At 39.5% G+C, this 14,104-nt stretch overlaps 1 protein-coding gene across 1 annotated transcript in view; it reads right to left on the reverse strand.

The window, feature by feature from the left end:
* The window catches only part of sdk2b (sidekick cell adhesion molecule 2b), a 599,022-nt gene that overhangs the window by 163,377 nt on the left and 421,541 nt on the right, over positions 1-14,104 (reverse strand). Inside the window, exons 3-4 of the mRNA XM_055229370.1 lie at positions 5,388-5,494; positions 587-734 (exon numbers count right to left, since the gene is read on the reverse strand). Of these exons, the coding sequence (XP_055085345.1) occupies positions 587-734; positions 5,388-5,494 (255 nt within the window). The remainder of the gene's footprint in view (positions 1-586; positions 735-5,387; positions 5,495-14,104) is intronic.

The following is a 14,104-nucleotide window of genomic DNA, read 5'->3' on the forward strand; positions in this document are numbered from 1 at the left end:
TACCTTCTCTTCACCTCAGTTTTAGGTTCTGGCTTAATTTACCTGGATATTTTTATGAAGACATATGAATGAATGAATGTTTGAACTGATTTTTCGCATCATACAACTGGTGTTTGTATTATCCCCATAGTATTCCAAAGTACAAGGTTCAAGTTTTTGTCCCTGAAGAGTTTTCGATCAGACATAGAACTATGAGTGAACTTCAGGACTCGGTATACAGCGACCTGTCAGGGTTTTGGGGAAATATTGCATTTTCTACAGGGAGGTGCCAGATGTCTACAGCAGAGACTAGAACTCAGAAAACAATAACTGAATTTATTTAAAAAGTCAAATAAACTTGTCGAATCAAATGCTCTTCTTTCACAAATTCAAGTCTATACAAGTTGATCAACCAACTGCAGAGAATCCAGCATAAACAAGTTAGCAAACCAGGATATGGGTTGACTAGCAAAACGTGAAGAAGCTGCTAATGTTTCGAGATCGTTCTCATGAAATGCAATAAAATACGACTCAAAAAGTCATCATTCTGGTCAGTTTAAACCTCGAGATAAGCGTGGATGCCGTGTATATGATCTATGGGACTTACATTCGGCTGCTGGGAGGGATCTTGCGTCCGTCTCTGTACCATGTGACCTGAGGTTGTGGATAACTCCGGATCCGTGGAGCGGGGATCACTGCTCCGTCGCCCTGGGAGACGGACTGAGCACGCTCGCCCTCCTCGAAACTGCCCATGACTGTAAAACACAAACATGAAATACAAAAGAATAAGACGTATGGGATTTGGCACATGCAGATCTTGTATACTGTTTTTTTTGTTGTTGTTGTTGTTGTTGCTTTTTAGGTTATTTTGCTAGTATTGGAATGCAGTTTTTGTGGCACAGTTGAACGTTGGCTGCATTCACACGTCACGTCAAAAACTGGAACTAAATCCAGCATTAAACCTGGACTAGACTATGACTGCAACTGAACTAAACCAAGTCTACTATAGGTCTAAATTTGCATCAAACTGTCAGGATTTGGGTTTTCTTGTGTGTTCTGTGCTGTTTTCCCCCCTCCCTTCTGTGTTTGAGCCTGAAGCTGGGGGGAGACTCTGGCACCACCTCCACACACCTGCTTCTGACCAAGAGCACAAAAGGACTGAGGATCCGACGCTCCGGGCCAGATCGTCTTGTCATTTTCCGGTATTTCCACTAGTCGTTCTTCATATCATGCTCCGGTTTATTTGTTCGTGTATCCACCGTGATCCTGCTCCCTAGAACCACTCTGCACCTCCGTCTCCGACCCAGCTCTCCACGACCGGAACGAACACCTCAGCCTCAGATCCAGCTCACCTCGTCCGGTACGAGCACCCCAGCCCCTGACCCTGCGACCCATGACCTGCTCAAAGACTATTGCATATGACACCGCTCTCATCTGTCTGCCTTCACATTCACGTATCTGCAAATAAACTCTGTTGAACTGTACTAAGTCTGTATCTTTGGTCCCTTCGTCAGTCTTTACGACACAAACCAAGACCAAACCAGTTCAACCTTCATTTAAGCAAATAAGTCCAATTGAGGTTCTGATATCTATTTTTTCCAAGGGAGTCCAAGAAACAAAAATAGCCCAACGCATATCCAAAAGTAAAGTATAAGTAAACTATTAATGCAGCGTAATTAATCTTATTAAACTTTTAACTACATTTACTGTGTTTGACATTTTTAATATCTAACCACTTTAATTTTGATTCCTTAACACAAAGAATCAGCCAAGAAAAGTGTCTGTCACATATTAAATAAGAAAAAATAAAATGTATTTGTCAAATTAGAAAAGATTTTTGCTCAAATTCTTCAAATCAAATTCACCTCTATACTGTTAATTTTGGCTGTCACTGTGAAATATTATGTTAAATATAGTACGGAGCGCAACAGTGACCATCCAGCCCACGGTCCTGGAGACTTTCCAAATAAAATTCATATTAAAAGTTTGAAAGTTTGCTCAGGGCTAATCAGCTACGTGGCAACTAATGACCACAAGACCGGTACTTTTATTTAAAATCTGCTTCTGAAACTTTATAAACCACCAAGTCATCAAAACATTTAGCTCAATCTTGCATTTTAAATGTGCTTTTTGGACTAAAAACAACCGCATTGATATTAGTTAGCCTGTAGCTGGTTAGCCTCCGCGATGGCTTTGAACTCTTAGTATTTGAATTTTTCAAAAAATCTATGGGAAAAATGCTCCTCAAAAACATAACTTTAGTTGTGTTTTGTTTCATTCACACATTTTTGAGTAACACTGCATTATTAGGCTGTTTGCATCTGCAACGCTCCAAATTCTCCATTTCACTTGTGATGTCATCAAGAGGTAGTTTTCAAGTTGACAGCTACTTTTTACCTTTTGTTTAGAAGAGATCAGATATTCCATGGCTGAAATCATCCAAATGATTCTAGTGAAGGTGTATGCAGTTTAAAAACACAGTGGAGCACTTCCTGTATCACCACATGATGACATCACAAGGTGGAACAGAGTGCTTTCTGCTTGAGAGGAGATCTTAGCCTAAATATGCAGGATTTGTCTGTTAAAGTGTGAATGAAACAAAACACAACGCCAACATCATGACATAAATCAGAAAATAGTGCAATATGGGCCTTTTAAATACGTTGTGTTAAAGGTGCACCGTGTAACTTTTCTCATGGAGGGTCCGCTGCTTGCTTGTCTCCATGGAGATGTTTGTGCTGTGTGTGGACTTGTATCTATATTCACTGATGAGCTCCATGTGTCGTATCTTATTGACTATAAGGGTCCTCTCTTGTCGTTTTTCCATGGAGCTAATGTAAAACCATGTACATGTATTTAGTATGCTTCTTTCACAGTAACACAATGAAGTTTTGGTCTGAATGGGGATTTCAGATTGGTATATATTCACATGCTGTATCCATATATCGGGGTGTGCTTCTAGACTCCCTCCCTCCCTGTACATGTGTGTATTACTCAGTTTGGTGAATGGCCACTGCTGCTGCTGCGTCCCATTATCTGCTAATATACTTCATTTGTTACACAGGTGATTCACTTTGTCGCATCATTATAGTGGAACAGCTGGTAGTAAATACTGTGGTGATGTATGTTTTTATTTATTTATTTATTCATTTAATCCGGTAAAAGGTCCGGTATGACGCACAATTGACTCTTGTGAGCTTTAAGCCATGTTATAATGATGTTACCTCATTTAAAACATAGCCAGAGTTGTGTTTTGTTTCATTATCACATGTTTGAGTGACGCTCTGTTTCACCTTCTGATGTCATGAAGCAGTAGTTTTCAAGTTGACAGCTACCGTTTACCTTTAGTTTAGTACAGGGGTGTCCAAACTTTGCTCATTAAGGGCCACATATAAAAACAAAGACAAAGCTGAGGGTCAATTGAGGGCCATAGACTGGTCGCCAATACAGTGAATACTTCAAATCTGTGTTATCATTACAAGTTAGACTGAACCACTAGACCTTTATTCATGTTTATATCCTCAGTGGGACACATTAAATATTTGATATGGGCTTGTTAAAGTAGATTTTCAGAAATATACAGTAAAAAGTACTGTTTAAGGTAATATGGGCCAATTCACCTGGAAGATTGAGGGCCAAGAAAAATTGGTCTGAGGGCCACACTTGGCTCCCGGGCCACAGTTTATTACATCCTGGTTCAGTACATCCTTATACAGAGAATGTACTGAATGCAATATATTTTTAGGTCATTAAAACCAACCAAATCTCATAAGGATCATTGCCACTTCAAATTACTGTCTGAACTCTTGTGCTTCCATATTAATTTGCTATATTTTATTACAAATATCTGTGAATTTATCTTCATAATCTATGACAGTGCTGCCCTGTCACTGGCTTAAAATTAGCACATAGCCGAAATCAGCCAAGAGTTCTAGAGAATCTATTGTACTGTTGTTAATCTGCATCACATAATGGCGCTTTGGAAATCTGAAGCCAAAATCCTGTACAATGGACGTTCCCAGCAGGGGCGGTGCCAGGAGGGGGGCTTTAGGGGTCCCTCAAAGCTCTTTGCCCCACTTTCATAGCACATCCAATCTCGCTGAAAAATGTTCAAATGGTTCAAATTTTGAGAGTTCAAAATGAGACTACAAATAAAAAAAGTAGGAAAGTGCATTTAACTGGTTTAAAACAGCAACACAAACATGGTAGAGGGTTGAGACTCGGTTGTTAATAGGATCTAAATTAACATGTTACGTAAGGACACATATTGAAGACCTTAGCACCCCTTTAGCGCCCCCAACCAATAATATCTAGCACCGCCCCTGGCTCCAGCACAGTGCTATGTTTACAGGCAAATCTCATATCAACTTAACAAGACAAGCAAGCTTTCGAAGTTAAAATTACATGTTTTTTTTTTTGTATCCATCTAAAAGACATCTGTTGTTGACAAAGCGTGTGAGCGAAATAGGCAGCGGTCATATTTAAATGAAGCAAAGTTAAAAACAGCCACGGAAAACAATATGAATCTAACGAGGACGCTGAGTGGAACAGCTGCCAGGTTGGTGCCGCTCTCGGGGAGGTGCAGGTGTGTGTTTCACCCCACCAGCAGATGGCGCTCCCTGCAGGCACTCAGGAAACAAAGAGCCCAAAGTAGTAAAAGTAAATTCAGCCTTAGAAATACTGTATTCCACTGATGTACCCTGAAAAGCACTACTTCAAAACGGCCCCGAGGGAAATTACTTGCCTCGTTTCCCTTTAAAGAGGAAGGAAAACTACCAATAATGCTATAAATTATACTGTTATAAACAAATTCAGCCATGCAATACAATACTGCTGCTAAAACTGTGACTTTTGTGCTGCTTTTACTGTCACTTGCAGACACTTAATCTTCTGAATGCAAGGCAGGCAAAATTCCAGTTTGTCATTAAAATAATTTAAAATGTCGCCTTTGGGAGCAAAATGGCATTAATTTTATGAAAGTGAAAGTGTTTGGAGTTTAAAAACACAGTAGAGCACTTCCTGTATTACCATATGACATCACAAAGTGGAACAGAGTGTTTTCAGAGTGAGATTGTGTGTTAAATATGTGTGAATGAAACAAAACACAACTCCAGATATCATTTTGAGGAGAAAATGACATTATAACATAGATCAAAAATAGTGTAATATGGGCCCTTTAAGTGTCATGTAAATTAAAGCTGCACAATGTAACTTTTCTTAAATCAGGTCCGCCACTTCTAACTTGGTCTAGTTGGGCCACCTGCTCTTCTCCATGGAGACAGATACATTTAATGCCAGACTGCGGAATGCTCAAGACAAAGCAATAACATCTCCATCGAGACGAGCAGACAGAAAAGTTACACACTGCACCTTTAACTGCTGCATATATTTAACCAGCTCATACTCACATGCCACCTGGACTTCTGTTCGTCTCTGCAGCAGTGCCCCCACTCTGTTCCTGACGATACATCTGTAGAACCCGGCATGCGAGCGGTCCAGAGAGGGTATTAGGTATCTACAACAAAAAACAAAACAAATGATTAGCCATTAGCAAAGCACTAATTAGCACCAAAACACAAACCAAAACAAATATTAGTATTAAAATCCAGGGTCACAACATGAACACAGTTTTATTTAATACAACAAGGGCAGGGAGGACACGGAGCTTAGCCACTGTTTATTCCAATGATAATAGCGCTAGGGAGGCTAAACCTGCTAACTCTCCAAAGACATACTTAAGACAGGAACAACAAACAACACATCTACCTATCCACTCACACATACACAAGTAATCCCTGTAGGATAATGTCTGAAGGAGCGTTCACTTTCCATGACCTTGGCAGCGGCAGTTGTGTCGCTAAACCAACAGGGGGCAGCACATGCTATGGTAAAATAAACAGGCACATCTGGAATAGCAACTGATGCCGGCAGGTAAAGATGGATAAAGCAGGGAGAGCTAATTAGGAACAGCGCCAGTGATGCTAATAATGATAAAACGTGTTGAGTGAGGAGGCTATCTGTTAGCACGAGTGATCAAGGGTTTTAGCCACATTTGCACTTGAGGGATTTTTAATTTGTCTCCATGGAGATGTTGTTGCGTTGTATGTTTAGTATGTGGTATCAAACTTATCTACATTAATGGAGGCAATCAGGTGACAACGTTACGCCAAGTTACAGGTCGTATCTATGGAGAGGCTACTGTGCTCACAGAGACAATCCATGTTTTTCAATGAAATTTTTATCGAGTCAAACACCTGTAATAGATTAAATATAAAATAAAAGGAAAAGCAAACATTGTCATGGGTACAGGTAGGTGGCTCGGTGGCGATCCCCTCACATGAAAAGTTACATAATTTAGCTATAACTGGGTCAAAATGAATTGAAAAAATACAACTGGATTATGAACATTTATTTTGGCTAATGTAGGTTATATATTTAGCAACATCTCAGCGTTGGGCTTCAACAAAATATGCACATTCCATCGGTTTTAGTCCTTTTTTTTTTTCCTGTTTTGGATGTAATAAAGAGAAAGAGTCACTTAAGAAAAATTCGGAGTGGTGGAAAAGCTAAGAATGCATGTGCAAAAGGTACCACTTCATGACATCCCAAGGTGGAACAGAGCATTTTGAGTTTAGGAGATTCAGACAGGCTAATAAAAGGGTTACTCAAACATGTGAGAATGAAACAAAACACAACTCCAGGTCTGTTTTTGAGGAGGTAACAACATTGCAACATGGCTTAAATCTCACAAGAATCAATTTTGCGTAATATAGAAATTCAATAAAAAAAATTTGCATGTGCTTCTTTGCCGTCTACTGACTTTTTGCAGAAATATCTGACCTCAAACCTTCACTTTGAACTTTGAACTTCTCTCCTTGTATGTTTAAAAGTTGTTTAACCTGAGTTTTGCAGGCAGTTGATGGAGCACTGACCTCCTTACAACTCTTTTCAAACGCAGCGCTCCACTGCAAATGTCAAGAGGAATCGAAACCATCGAGACTTGACTTTTACCACAACTTTAGCTTCTTCCTTGTGGGGCGCTGGGAGCAAATCATCGGCCTCCAGCGTGTGGTGATTCTCGTATGAATAACTTTGCTTAATACGAAACAGAGCGCACCTTTAGTAAGACATACTCTGGCAGTTAGCTCAAACAGCTTAGTTTGAAATATCAAGAAGAAAATGTCAAATTTACTTTTCAGTCCTGTTCATAAATGAAGTGGAGTGTAATCAAGTAAAAGTCAAAGTACAAATACCTGAAAATTTTACTTAAGTAGATTACTTAGATTACGTAGATTGCATTACATTTCACCACTGTTCCAAAGCAATTATAGCTCCATGGAGACAAACAGACGGACCTTCCACCAAATATGATATGCAGGGCACCTTATAAAAAGCAAATGTAAAAAAAAAATAATAATAATAAAAACAATTTAAAGAATAAATAAAAATAAAAAGCAAGTTAATAAATAATATATACATTTTTTCGCAGCTTTATAATAACAAAAAATAAATAAAAATAAAAATACAGGACCTTCTACCAAAAATGAAAATAAAATGAAATAAAATAATAAAAATAAATAAATACAAATAAAAATTATAAAATTATATAATAATAATAATAATAATAATAATAATAATAATAATAATAATAATAATAATAATAATAATAATAATAATAATAATAATAATTAATATATATTTTTTGCAGCTTTATAATAAAATAAAAAAATGTCATGCATTCTCCACCATAACTCCAAATTACTCCTTGATGCTGATTAAGACCAAACAAACAGCAATTCCTAGATTAGCTCTCAAGATATTTGTTCATTCTAACTGAAATTAAAAAGCCAAAAGAACATTACCAAAACATAAGTTGAATCTCTTATAACTGCACACAAGCGCAAAGGGAGTCAGATAAAACCGGCGAACGATTGAAAGCCTGCCTCAGATGAAACGGCAGATATCACTGAATGTAGAAACGAGCCTAAAGCGACGTGTTTAATTTCATTCTCTCTTACGCAGCCTTGTCAAAACACATCCTTGTAGTGGGAGGTGAAACACTTGCCATCGTTTGCCGTCTCTGCTGTCGAAGTCCCACATGTTCAGAGCAGAGAGTCTGTCTAACCTGCAGCCATGTTGTACCGGTTTCCATGGTAACCACATGTAATTTGTTTGAACAAGTTTTCCAGGGATTTTAACCTTTTGTTTCATGAGTAAGAAGTTTGAAGACGAGGGCACGGTGATGGTAACAAGTCGAGCGGGGCGTTTTGCAAGTTCAGAAGAGCTACGAGATGTTACGAAGTTTTTAATGCTCAAATAAATCTGACTATTAAAACATGATCTTATGATGAAAAGAGCAATTATTATTATCATTTGTTTATCAGCTTTTCTGATGGAAAGTCCACAGCTTGCCTGATGTTGTTGCTTTGTCTGAAAGGTTCCGCAGTACGCCATTTAAAATACCTATCCTGCATTTATTCAAGTCCAAATATTTCCATAGCTAAATAAATTATACTGAAAAACAAGCACTCTGATGGTGAGAGGGCTCTTCTTTCCATAGATCTGACTTGTGACGCCTGGTGATGTCATGTGCTTGTCGCTATAGAGATAGGTGCTTAATAATATATTGTGGAATTGCTTTATAGGCAATGCAAAAACAATAAAAGTTACATAGCACACCTTTATTCATACTTTTATAGCTATGAATCATTAAGTACTGTATTTTCCGGACTTTTACACACTTTTTTTCATAGTTTGGCCGGGGCTGCGACTTATACTCAGATGCGATTTATCTGTAAAATATATGGCTTTTTTTTTAAATTATTATTATGCATTTTTTGGCTGGTGCAACTTATGCTCCGGAAAATACTGTAAATACTTTGATATACTTTAAAAACTACTATATTTCTACCCCATAGCCTTTATATGTAGCTGTCAGCCAATCACAGCCTTTGTCTTTGCATCTCAACCAATCACATCTCAAGTAGTAGCCACAATTTAGACCAGATGGACACAGATGTTTTTTAGGCATTAAAATCTGTTGTTGTGAATTACTTCTATTATAATTTCTTAAATCAGACCTATTGTGCTTGTGTCTGTTATGTAGCTTAAATCTACACAACCTGTGGATCATTACGTTATTATTTGGACATTTTAAATCTCAATATTCATCTAAAACGACTTAATAAAAGAAACAAATCCACTGACTTCTGAGTTAGAAAACTGTGGTGCCAAATGGGAGCTGGTGTCGCCGTAAATGTCATCGCAACAAAGAATCGGTGCCTCTGATGGAGCGCTGAGGATCACAGTTGCGAGCAGGCATACCAAAAAAACTACACACACAACTCTGCCAAATCTTGCGTCCATCATTGATTAAGAAAATAAAATTGGTAAAACGAAGTAAATACAGAGCAGAAGGTGTGTGCCGGTGGAGGTGAAAATGGAGACTGATCTGCAATATGGCGTTTTGACAATAAGCGATTAAAGATTGCTCAACCATGAATCACTCTAAATACAACTAGGGGTGAGTAAATGGTGAAGAGAAACAACTATAACATGGTTTGAAGCTCTAAAAGTTTGATTTTGCAGGATAGGTCTAAGGATATAAAAGTTACGACAAAGAACAGCTTATATTCAAATACCATTAAATCGATGCAGTGAATGTAGTGAATTTGAAATCATATGAAAAAGTGGGTTGTCCATCTCTGTCTGTTATGAAAGTATGAAATTTGTCTATACGGGACTACTTTCAAAACCGCCAAAATACCTGACGGGCATGTTATTCGATGATACCGGAACATTTATTACCGACTAACGACTAAAGGCTGCACCAAAACTGAGACGGGAAAGAGTGATTTTAGCTGTTTGGCTTCACAAAAATTGAAAACACTTCAAGGAAAAGCAAAATGGCATACTTTGGTGTACTGATAACACACTTTTATACACACACCTGCTCCTATTTTTACTGTTTTATATGGACTTATATACTTGTTTTGTTTAGTTTTTCTGCTTGTATTGTATTTTAAACTGGGCACCCATGAAAAAAAGAGCCCAAGTGATCTCATTGAGTTCACCTGTATCAATAAAAATAAAGAAAGAAAGAAAGAATTTTACTTCACTTAAAAAATCTGACTCCACTCCATTCAACTCCCTGGTTTGTTCCTGTACCACAAACTGGGAAACACTAATATAGACAGCAAACATCGATCTCCAACTAATTAGCAATGTTTATGCCCCAACAATTTTGAAACAGCTCCTATATCCAGATATGTCTTTACCCTGGTAAGCAGATTCATGCAGATGCAGACTCCCTAAGAACGCGTGGGTGGCTGTAGTGAAAGCTGTTAATATCGACAACAAAAAAACAGCGCTATCAAAGCTCATTAGCAGCAGCGCGGCTCACACCCAAGGGACCACGGCAGTTTTAGGCCAAAGTCTGTGAAGGAATAATCAACTGGCACGACGGAGATGTGTGTGTCTGTCATAGGAGCCATCAGGCCAATTAACACCATTATGTAAATGTGTAACGCATGGGTGGAGAGGAGAGGGGGCAAATGCTACTGTATATAGGACAGTGCTGTTTTCTTACAGGTAGAGGAATTTCAATACGGTACAGTAGAGCTGAGTGTCAGTTAGGACTCTGGTCTTTCAGCAAACAGATTGGTGGTTCTACTCCCAAGTACTTTACCATCTAATAGGATCTGTGTCTCAAACATGGAAGTATAGTTGTCCCTCGCTATCTCGCAGGTCCACCTTTCGCGGTCTCGCTGTTTTGTGCTCTATGTTTGCAAGTTTTCTCCCCGACAAAACTCACAATGTCGATGAAACGTTCTGCACCGACAAAGGCGCCTACGAAGGTTTGAACTTTGAGAGTGTTTAAACGAGAGAGGAATGTGAGAAAATGTTAATGCCTGTGTGAGAAAAGTGTATAAAGTGTGTGGTGAGGGGTTTTACAGCTGCAAAACATATAGAATAATAATAATAGATTTTGCTTATTGTGGGTTATTTTTAGAATGTAACCCCCATGATAAATGAGGGACCACTGTATAATAAAATCTGGAAGGTGGATCTAAAATGGCGTTATGCTATTTTCAGTGGCCTGTGCTCATTATTTCCTCAGTACAGGCTAGCTCCTCCCACCATGTGACATCAGAATCAGAGCGATAGGTGCTAGAGCGGAGCTAGCATGAGGTCAGAGCTAGGTCAGAGCGGGGATGGGCTAAATCTTACAAAGCGAATTTTTAGGTGCTTTGAGGATGTGAAATTTTTAATGTTCATGTTGTGAAAATAAAAAACAATCTCCAAAATCCAACCTTTGTGAAAGCTGTGGTTGCCCTGTCAGCCGAATACAGGCAGTTTGTATTCCCAAAAATGCATTGTGGTCTATGGGAGAATTCTGTCTGGGCTCAAGCTTCTAGGAGCTGCAGTACCTGGAGCGGCCACTAGTCGATCTCACACGGGGACTGAGGGACAATATCTTATCTATTTAAAAAAAAAAAAATGTATTCCTTTTAGCGTTACTTGGCAAAAAAACCCTCATAGAGATACAATTGGACAGGAAGTAGTGACGCTAACAGTGACATTGCCAGGTCCTGTTACGAAAAACAGAGAGAACGACTAAGTATTGTCTCTTACTATCTGCCCTGAAACTGAATCTCCACTGGCACGTTCAAGATTTGATTAAACTGATTGCATTAAATTGTCATTCAGAATGTCAAAATTCTAATAAATTGTCAGACATAGAAAAAAAAAATCCAAATCTTAAATGGAGTGTCTAAAGGGCCTGAGCCTGTCTTGTATCTCTTCTAAAATAAATCAAATGTATGATGCTGAAATTTCTTCTTCAAACCAGGTTAATCCAGTTGGGCACGTTGTCAGATCTGAACCATATGGAAGCAACAGCCTGGGACCATCTCAAACAGTCGTTTCTTTATCGTGGTCCAACATGAGAGTGAGAATAGGGAGTTAACAGTTCAAACGACACCATGTTCCTCACTCATGGTTCAAAATCTGGTACAAGGCCTTTAAAGTGGAACATGTTTGAGTTCTGGCTCGCTTGAGGCAACAGTTCTCTGAAGCCAGAAAACGAACAGCATCAAGAATGAAGTTTCACTGCTGCCTTGTTGTCAGATATATGCCATATAAAATTGTAACCTAGTAGTATATTTCATTTTAGTTTGGATAAAAGACAAGATGACATGTTTTTTTGAAGATGTTTGAAGGAATGCCCCAAAACCAAGTTAGCTAACCTCTGGAAGGCTCTGTGCCAATCTAAAAAAATGTGGAAAAATAGAACTGGTAAATGGTCACCTTTTGTATACAGCGCTTTTCCACCTTCAAGGCACTCGAACCGCTTACCCATTCATACACCATTGTACGCAGGCACTGGGGGCGAGGTGGGTTAAGTGTCCAATTGCCCAAGGACACAAAAGCAGCATTCATCTGCGGGACCTGGAATCACACCGCTAACCTGTGAGTCAGTGAGTCGCATCGCTCAACCAATGATGTTTACGTCGAGAGCGGGAATCGAAGCGGCAACTTTCAGATCAATGGACGAACGCTCTGAGCTGAACTGAGCTACTGTCGCCGAAAAACACTGAAATGCAAACTAATTCACTTCAGAACATGTTTGTACAGGTCTAAAGTATATTTTGCTATTTGTTGAGGAAATGGTTGTACTTTAAAAACTGAGAATTATGTCCATTCAAAGTGCAATTTTGATTTGATTGTGATTCACCTTGTAGACCTACTTTCCCTGTACTTTAGTCTGTACTTATTACAAAAAATATATATATCCGGTACAACCACTTTAACAGCACTTAAGCCTTAAAGAAGAATCTTGTCCGCTCAGTATCTGACAGGTGGTCTTCCTGCCCCTGTATTAACCTCTTTAGGACCTAGGGACGATCGAGCCCTCAGTCCTAACCTTCACAGCGACTTTACAGTGCTCCCCACTCCCCCCTCTAACGCTGTCCCTTATATAATGAATACCATTAACCTTTCGCAGAGATGGCGCGCTCTTGCAGCAGGTGGGAGGAAGGGGGAGCCGGCGAGCGAGAGCGGGAGAGTGTCCGACAGAGATTGATTGATGTTCCCTTGGTCAGCGCACTCCGTCAGATCCCCTTTAATTAGTGGGCATGATGAGAAGAGGAGGAGAGGGTCTGAATGGTACGGAGAGAAGGAGAGAGGCGATGGAGAGGATGTAATTGAAGGAGGGAAAGATGAAGAGATACAGGGTGATTGGCAACAGTATAATCCCTTGGACGCAGCTAAAGTGCAAGAGAGAGAGAGAGAAAGGGGAGGAGGAGAGAGAGGAGGGGTGATACAAGTGGAGGTGGGGCCAAGGTTAGCGCTTGCATAAGGACAATGGACCAAGATGGTAATCGCTAACTAAAATCGCTAAATTGGAGCGATAAAAATGGGGTATTGTTGTGCTATATGGCGGGCTGATAATGAAGCGATTACCATTCTGTGAGGTTGTGGTAACAAAGAGTCAGAGAGTGTTTAGCAGTAAGGTTGGTTCAGTTCTTGTACGGGCCAGTGTTGCTTTCCTTCTCTGACAATCATTTCAGCACATAGGACAGAACGCGAGAAGGAAACAGCGAAGGCGTGGGCATGAGCGAAAGAACACACAGCAGAAGAGGAGGAACTCAATTTGGACATTTCTGAGAGAAAGAACCATATTATGGACTGGGACGGAGGAAAAATCATCGGGACAGAGGACAACAAACATCGTCGCTGGGTTAAGGAGGCAATACAAATACTGAAACATGCTAACAAGACGTTAAACCGGGACGAGGGGGCTTTTTTACTCTTACACACCTGGGATACTGTCCTGAAGAAGTTGGACTGCTTCTTGCTTCCACCGGTAGGAAGACAGTGCCAAAAAATGTTATATCTTGCCTGTAATGTTCCACAATATGGCATTAAACTTGTCTATCTCCATAAAAACAAGCAGGTGAGATCCTTGAAGAGCCAACCCCACATTAATAGCAATAAAAACACCTGTAACTGAATAAATGCAAGATACAGTTTGATAAGATAAAGTGGAACATTCCAAGCGAAGCAATAACATCTCCATGGAGACCAGCAAAACAGAATTCCCACCAGAAAAGTTACGTAGTGC

This window comes from Periophthalmus magnuspinnatus, chromosome 19, assembly GCF_009829125.3.
Source record: "Periophthalmus magnuspinnatus isolate fPerMag1 chromosome 19, fPerMag1.2.pri, whole genome shotgun sequence".
NCBI lineage: Eukaryota > Metazoa > Chordata > Actinopteri > Gobiiformes > Gobiidae > Periophthalmus > Periophthalmus magnuspinnatus.